Raw genomic sequence first — 8,672 nt, forward strand, 5'->3', positions numbered from 1 at the left:
GTCTCATAATGATACACTTTAGAAGCTTTGAAGAAAACCTTTGTCTAGACAGAAACAGCTTAAGAAGCTTTTGAAATGAAGTATTCACTTGAAACCTTTGTTGACACATGTAGGAAGTGCTGATCCATATTTGGGAAATCTTTAGCTTTCTTCTACTTCCCTGTGCTAGAAGTGTGCAAGAAGTTTGCATGCCAGCAGGAACCGGGAGAAAGGAAATGTACAACCTCCCTAGGAGTGGTTCAACCTGTCACAGATTTTTTGCACAGAAAGAACTTCATTTTCATCCAGAAACTCATTTTCCTTTAAAATTAAATTAAGCTACCTGTGATAATCTAGTTTTTGCAGCTTCAGCATTGAGGTTGGGTCAGGAGGTACATTAAGGACATCTCCAGAGCTGTTAAAGAGTGAAATGTAAAATCTGAAATGTGCATATAAAAATATTTTTATTAATATATAGACTTTTTAACCAGTCTTCTTGACGTGAGGCCCGGGGGTCTTTCCCAAAATATTATTTCACAAAATCCAGGCTTGGTTCTGACTGCAGAATATTAAGGATATACAAGAAATAAACCAGTCCCATCTAGACATGCAGCAGATCAGCCTGCACCTCGCATGGGAAGGGTGACCCTACAGCAGCAATGGTCAAGCACAGGCCCACAGTCGAGATTCTCCCCCATCGGTTAGACGCCCCTTGAGGCACATCCCACATGAGATGAAGCTAAAGGGGGCAGAGCCATGGCTCAGTCTGCTTCTCTGTCCAGCTGGACTAGCTGATCACTGAGAAGGCAGCATGCCCTACTCTCCCTCTGGGATTTGGAAACACAGGATTATGGCTCTTGGATATGTCAACGCAGAGGTCAAACCTCCGTGATAAGCATCTGACCGAAAAATTTATTTGGAGAGTTATCTGATGCTTCCTGCCTGGAAAGTAACAGGCATTCTGGTCATTTTTATTTTTACTGGTTTAGTTTGATTTGGTTACTTACTGTCATTATACATATGTACGTTAAGTGCTTTTCATCTTCGAAGTGCTTTACAAACAACTATGTGTTTCACAGAATTTGACTCAGGTACTCTGAGGAAGCATATATTTTTTCACAGATAACAGAGATTTAATCTCTGTTTAGAGGGAGAAACGCAATTCAGGCTTGCTGATAGTTACCACTGGTTACCATATTTCCAGAAATCTCAAAACTAAGGCAGAGAGAGAGTTTGAATCTCTTCTCAGAGGCCACAAAGGGAAGAAGAAAACCTATAAAAATAGCAGAACCTGATCAGATATTCCTACCACTACCTTACACTTCTCTTCTTTCTTGGATAACAAACACAAATGCTTGTGCACCCCAAAATTAGTGCTTCAGCTCTAGATCCTTAGCGAGAACTGTCCAGGTAACTGTGCTTAAACTCTTTGGGTCTGGGAAACAGACCTGCAAAAGTAACAGCTCTTACAAAAAATGAAATAGTCTTTAGAAAAGGAACCTGTCTACCACCCAAAGAATAAAGGACAAAGCTTGTGACTGCCACTGACATTTTTAACAGTGCCACTTCAGTATGCTCAGGCTGAGTGAATGATCTGAGCCACTTGCTCACTTAGGCTCTTTCAATTTCTGAATTGTGTGTGGTTTGCCTAAGTGTTTTTCAAAACTATTGGCTGTGAATTAAGAAGAAATAATTGGGATCAAAGCTCTAGCAATAGCTAGACCCAAGTAACTCCACTGCAGGTACATGAAAGGAGGCACTCGATAGATAAAAGTGCGCAAATGTTCATAGCAGTATGCTAGAAATCAGCACATTATTTTTATACCTAATAATTTTGATTAGATGCCAACAGCACAAACCACCTCCCTATCTAGGTTTAAAAACCTAGGCTAAAAATTTAGTTTCATAGGTAGTACTTTGTCTGCACTTCCTATCCATTATCTTTATTCTTTACTGAACATTCATTGTTCCTGCAAGCAGTGATGTCCCATTCATTACCCACTGAAAGTGAAAACAAAAACAAAACAAAACAAAAAAACAGACAAACAAACACCACCAAACCACAGCCAGAATATATTCCTTTTTTTTTATTATTTAAATGAAATTTATGGACGCATAAAATTGAGGTATTTAGTCAGTATGTGTTCTCATTTATACACAAGTATTTTTTTCAGGTGGTCAGTCAGCATATGTGAAGGAAAGACAAAAAGATACAAAACCATCTCACCAACATGAGGCCAAAAAAAGCAGATGTTTGAAAAGTTTGTGCAAAATGTAAGAAGGAGTTTACCCCAAATTCAGAATCGGATTTAAGCACATAGCTAAATGTTAATTTAATCTTGCCTTAGAAAAACAAAGATTTTTTGATCAATTTGGAGAAAAGTTCTCATTTTAAGTAGACATTGTTCAAATTGTAAGTATTTCATACATTTTGAGATATCAGTTTGAAAAGGTATATTCTTTGAAAAAGTAATGCAACATTCTGATCAAAAGGAGAAATACCTACATTTTCATGCAGATATAAACTGATATATTTAATGTTACCCTTTCTGTACATTAATTTAATGTACATTTCTGGACCTTTCAGGACTTAACCTCTACAGGAACACGTTTCTAAGCATATAATTTCTGACCTGTCAAAAAGACACAGTCAGGACTAGTTTGTGTACAACTCAGTTTTCAGAAAATAAAGAAACAGACTAGCAACATTTTTCTGTATCACGAATGGAGCTTTGCTTTTATAGGTGCAGTTTTACAAATCTCTGTCTACCACTTTCTAGAATGGATTCGAGTGAAAGAGTCCAACTTTCTTTTCCTGAAAATTATCCTTTGGATAATCACCGAATAGCCAGAGTCCAATGCATGAGTTGCTTCTTTCACTTTAGAAGAAGCCGTAAAAGAAATTAATTCACAAATGTAGGCTTATTTATAAAAACACTGTCTTTTCAGAAATAGGAGCATTTCTTTGGGTTTTCTAAAAAAATGTAGGGAAAGATGTGTTACCTAGATCTTACCTTTCCCAGTCCAAATGTTTGTAACCCGGTATTTGTCAGGGTAGCACTCAGGAAAAACAGACAATAAAACTTAAAGGAGGAAGCGGGATAAAGCAGAGGGGAGTTTCCTGAAATGGATTTATCTGGTTTTGCTGTCTCCTCGAGTGAAAAGCAAAAGAAAACAGACAAACAGGATAAAAGCTAAATGAAAAGTAGAAGGCAAACGTTGCTTTGGTTTTAACAAGCCAAATTTTAGTAACACAGCTGAAACAACCTAAGCAATATCTATTTGCTTAAGAATCATCTTTAAGTTTTGTGCAGACAACATTTAAAGTCCTTCGACAGATTGAAAATACCTTTATCTTTTTTTCCTAGCTGTTTTCCCTTTTCCTGGTACTCATTTTAATCCGTAGAAAAATCCCTGGGGTTTTAGTTTTGGTTTTCGGCTGATCTTGAAGGCTTCTGTCTCCAGGGGGCCATTTCCTAGCTGCCTGCCTCCTCAAATTCACTGTAGGGGGATGAAGCTGAGGAGGTTTTAGACTCTCCATCACTGTTGCACTCCCGCAGGGGACCAGGACTGGGACCATCAGGGAGCTCCTTGGCAGAGAGCGTTTCCTTACTGTTAGACCCTAGGGGATGGCAGTCCAGCAAGCTCTGCAGGTGCTTGATGTAGCTTATTGCAGCTCGCAGGGTCTCCACTTTGCTGAGGCGCTTGTCAGCAAATTCTTTGGGCAGGTGCTCCCTCAGGCGCGTGTAGCCCTCGTTCACGCAGCGCACCCGCTGCCTCTCCCTCTCGTTCCTCTTTCGAATGAAGGCAGGCTCAAAGGAATAGTCATAGACGCCCACGTAGCCAGGGAACGGGATGTAGGAGATGCGACCTGCGTGCCCACCGTAGGCTTGCTCCCAGTAAGACGGGTCCAGGCGGAAGGGAACCCCGAAGGGCTCTCTCAGGGGGACCCCGTGGGGATGCACATGGCTGCTAGCCAGGGACATCGCTCCTGGAAATGCAATCCTGTTCAACAGTCCATCATCCTCTTTACCGCTGTCCATGCTCTGTCTTTTCTCACCAGTGCAATGTCAGCTCCTGAATTTTGCTTCCAAATCTTGTATCAATCCAAACGAGGAGGAAACATTTGTGTAGGTACTCTGCCCCGCAGGCTGCAGATTCCTCCTGCGGTGTGTAAAAACTCAGATCTCAAAGCACCGCGAACAACTCATGAAGTCCACTCTGTGCTTGGTAATCAGCTCTAAGGCTTGATGTTTTTATAGATGCAGGATGCCAGCTAATTTACAGACAGGTATCGAGGACCATCACTCCACACATTAAACCCTTCTTTTCCTCTGATCTTCATATTTCAAAAGATAATAAGAGGGTTCCTGTGTATTCCTTTTCTCCCTGCTTGAAATTATGACCATACGAGTTAACGCCAAACATAAATAATCTTCCAGGCTCTAAACACTTCTCATGTATTGTAATCCACAATATCGTTTGATATAATTGTCTCCAAAAGCTGGGTAATTTGCAAAGTTTACAGGGATCTTCAAAGTTTTGGCAGAACTCCTCCCTTTCAGGAACCAAGGATCTTCTGTCATCTGAAAACTACCCAAAGGCTTTTCACAATGAAATCCAAAAGACAACTGCAAGCTTTGTTGTTTCGGCTGCTCTGGTCTAACTGAAACAGCTCACGAGCAGTTTGCAAAACTTATACGGCAGGTCTCTAGCTTTCTGGAGAAGCTGAGAAATCTTCAAAGGAAAGAGTGCTCTCTTGTGGTTGCAAGTCATGTCAGATCAAGAATGCATATGTGCAAGCACAAGAGGAAAACTGCTTTCTTCACCTGAACAGAGGCCTTTTTAAGAAGTATGAGTTTCACAAATTGAAAATGAGCATTTTCAGAAAATATGCAACATGGTGCCTGTTTCTACTCGTTGCAGAGCTGTTCTGGTCAGCACTATAAGCACCTGCCTCAGATGATCAAACACAGAGATTATGCCCCGACTGGCTGCCCCAGTGTAGCCGTTACTGGAAGTTCACCCAGATAGGGGCTTACTAGTGGGACCCTACAAAATGCTTTAACTGGGGAGCTGAAAATCCCTCTCAGTTGTGCCAGATCCTTGCTGCATCCACCAGTTTTCCTGCAGCTTGCTAAGAAGTGGAGGTAGAAAGAAGAAAAGGGCATTTGGCAGCAAATTTCCTTTTTTTTTTTTTTTCTTTTGCCACCATCAGTTTGGTGAGTTGAACATTTTGTCTGGGAGTGCTGTGGGAAGGGACGTACGTGAAAAGGTACAGGCATGCAGGCTCTGTTAAAACTGTTCTTTTGCTCAAAGTGAAAGTTTCCGCCCTGCTCAGTCTTTCATGCCAAACAGTCTCTGAAGCGTGAGTAACTGAAACAACATCCTCCCCTCTGAGAAACACATCTATGTCTCTGCTGAGTCAGAAACCTGCAGCAATGATGTCAGCGTGCGTTTTCAAGTCAGCTTCTGTAAACCTGCTGGCCCGTTCTGCAGCTTCAAAAAACAATGCTGCAGGAGCAATCCAGATTGTAATCTTCAAAGTATGGTGAACGTACATGGAGACTGTTCCAAACAGACGCAAATGAGAACAATCCTCTACTCTGATTTATGCCAGGGGCAGGATCAGCACCAAAATGGCTCAAAATCCCGGGCAAGTATCCACCTACTTTCGCCTCCGTCACCAACGTTGACTAGCAAGAGACGATGACTCAAGCTGAAGGTTTCGTAGCATTACCTAATGGTTAGCTAATGCATTTTAGGAGAAGTTGAGATCTTATCCAGTCACAACTAAACATCTTTCTAAAATGTCTGCCATTGTTCAGATGGGAGGGATGGGTGTGGGGCCAGAATTAGTGGGGAACACCCCGTGGTATGTACAACTCATTTCAGATCAAATAATCAAGACCCCTTTCTGCCTCTTAAATATCTGTGGAGACTCTTGAATGGCATTTGTTTTTCAACATCACTTGCACTATGAATTTTGCTGTCAGAGAGGTGTCTAGCAGATGTGTTTTCAGAACAGAATGCTTAAATGAAAATATTGCATTCACTGTAGCACTAAGGTAGGCAAGGACTTTAAGTCTTCTTAAAGCAAAGAAGATGTTGGCCTCTAAGCAAATACCTGAAGTAGGAAAAGGACATTTGATGTGTGTTATTATTCTATTGAAAATGCTGTTCTCTGTCATATGCAGCACAAGCAAAGACCTTCCCCAGTCTAGGATCTTTGCAGCAGCACGTAGGGAAATAGCAGCATGCCTCTTGGGGCTCTCAGGTAACAAAACTTTTCACAGCTCTCTGTGACCCTGCCAGAAGTCTGGCCACATTCAAAAGGCAGGGTTAGGTTTCAGTTCTGTCGTCAAATGCACTAGTCTTTGCTGCCAGGCTTCTTTACCGTGTTTACTGTAAATGCAGGTCACCTGCACTTCTCTGGGGGTCAGATCTGCACCTGTGCTAAACAGACGCTTGCACCTCCTGCAGAAAAACCCACCTTGTTAATTACTTAAAGAAATAAATAGAAAAAATATTACAGGTGAATGTGATTTGTTAACCCGTGTGGCTGAAAGAGTTGGTCTCATAGCAGAGTCTGCAGGCTGATTGTGTTTCCGAGCAAGAGAAGTAAGAAAACACGCCACAAGCACTCGCTGAGCGTCCTATCTTGTTGACAAATCTCATGTCACTCCCTCAGACAGGGCTTTGCCCCTGGGCAGGGAGCCACACAAGGCAACACGCCACATGTCCCGTGGCAGGTCCCCTGTGCGAGTGCGAGCAGGGTGAGGGCGATGCGTGGTGCTTGTACCGACCTTCACACGGTGCAGGTCCTTATTGACGTGGCTACGTGCACAGGCTCGGGAAAGCTGCAGGACTGGCCCACATGTTCCTTTTAATCTGACAGGCAGGTGAAGACTGCATGGATAATAACCCTCTTCTAAGAAAAGCTTTTGATCCTCGTTCTTAGGCTGTTTCCCAGATTAACTTCTCTTCACACCTTTGCCTGGATGATGCTTTGACTCCAGAATGCCACATCCTCCAAGCTGAAAGGAAGCAGAGGGCCTGGCTGGCTTTCCGTGTGGTAGAAGCCAGGTGTTATTCACTGCTCTACGATTGCAGAAAAGTCCTGCTTCAGAGCTGTTGCAAGGGGATATTCAGGCTCTGAGGTTCTGGAAGCTGTGCTGTTTCCACTTGTATCACATGTTTAGCCTTTTTTTTTTTTTTCAGTACAAAGTTTAAATGGGGACACTGGGACATTCCTTACATACTCTGTTGCCTGTGGCATTCGACTAGGTTTCCTTCTTTCTCTGCTTCTTTCTACTTCACTATATGGACTTAATTATCCAGTCAAAACTAAGAGAAAATATTTCCCACATACATAAAAATAAAGCATCGAGGCGTCTTCCTTCCAGATATAACTTAGTTGTGGTTTTAATTGCATATATCCTAGCACAGTATCTACAAGAACATAATCTTTGTACAAAGGAACCCTCAACTTGTTCACGCTCCCACAAGAATCATGAATAATACTACTGACATTTTTGTGTTACAGAGTGACTGCTTTGAATTACTTTGAATTACTCAAAGCAACAGATTCTCCTTGACACCATGTCCCTCGGTGTCTGAAATGAAAGTCATCATTGGAAATATTGTAGTAGAAACACAAGCATCAGCTGAACACATGCAAGTTCACCTACTTCCCGAAAGAAGAAAACACATAAGGAGTTAAAAAAAAAAACACAACCCTCACAACATTATGCATTTATTATATTTTACTGTTCTGTAATTATACTGAATTCTAGTACTTATTATATATATTGTAGATTGTCTGGGCTGTTACAGTTTATTAACAGATATAAAACTGAAATTAACAGTTTCTTGTGTTAACTGCATATCACAGAAATACTATTAATAACTGCAATTTAGATTGAGATTGAGGAATATAAGAATGAATTTGTGCATTGCTAATAGTTTTAGCAGTGTGGGCCATCTCTCTCCAGCTCTACAGCTAGAAGCGAGTGCTGCATCTAACCTACAGAGGCTGCATACCGTGACTATCACCAAAATATGGGTGGGCATGCAAGGCGTCAACAAGCCCATAAAAAGTGGAAGGAAATCTGGGTATTTGATATTAAATGGCTGGCCTCAACCACAGTTGTTTGCACAGTCTTCACCCAGTGTAACTCTGCTCACCCTGAGAAAGAACCCCAGGCAGGTGAACAACAGCAGGAGAGAACCGATAGCTGTGACATGTGGGCATGGTCCTGCAGGACTTCTCCTCACGCTGCAGAGAAGTACTAACTCATGCTAACTGCATCATTTTCTCTGTGACTTCAAGAGCCCCCCTTATTTTTCAGGATGTCTCCAGGATATTAATACAACTTGAAAAATAGCTCTGTAATTTGTTCTCACGCAGCAAGTACCACACAGCAAGTCAATAAACTAAGCTTTCAGGGGACTAAGCTTTCAGTTGTCTTATCAAAACACTTCACATATAACACGTGTTTCATATATAAAAAATATCTTCCCTTTCAGAAGAAACGGTTCTGAAATGTGTTTTATCACAATACCTTGGGCATGCAGAATATGTCTCTGCAGACACAGATTAATTTCTCATTCAGTGACACTTCATAGTACCACTGGCTTCCTTTGATACTGGTGCTTTATGCCAGCAGTTAAACTATCACTTGTTCAAGGGA

The 8,672-nt window shown here is 41.7% G+C and overlaps 1 protein-coding gene across 1 annotated transcript; it reads right to left on the reverse strand.

Moving 5' to 3' along the window:
• Positions 1-1,905: 1,905 nt before the first annotated feature.
• Positions 1,906-7,786, reverse strand: ASCL4 (achaete-scute family bHLH transcription factor 4). The gene has a single exon (XM_048071512.2). The coding sequence runs from the start codon at positions 4,020-4,022 to the stop codon at positions 3,456-3,458; it is 567 nt and encodes a 188-aa protein (XP_047927469.1). The 5' UTR covers positions 4,023-7,786; the 3' UTR covers positions 1,906-3,455.
• Positions 7,787-8,672: the final 886 nt, after the last annotated feature.

Source organism: Anser cygnoides, chromosome 1 (assembly GCF_040182565.1).
Source record: "Anser cygnoides isolate HZ-2024a breed goose chromosome 1, Taihu_goose_T2T_genome, whole genome shotgun sequence".
In the NCBI taxonomy this organism is placed as follows: domain Eukaryota; kingdom Metazoa; phylum Chordata; class Aves; order Anseriformes; family Anatidae; genus Anser; species Anser cygnoides.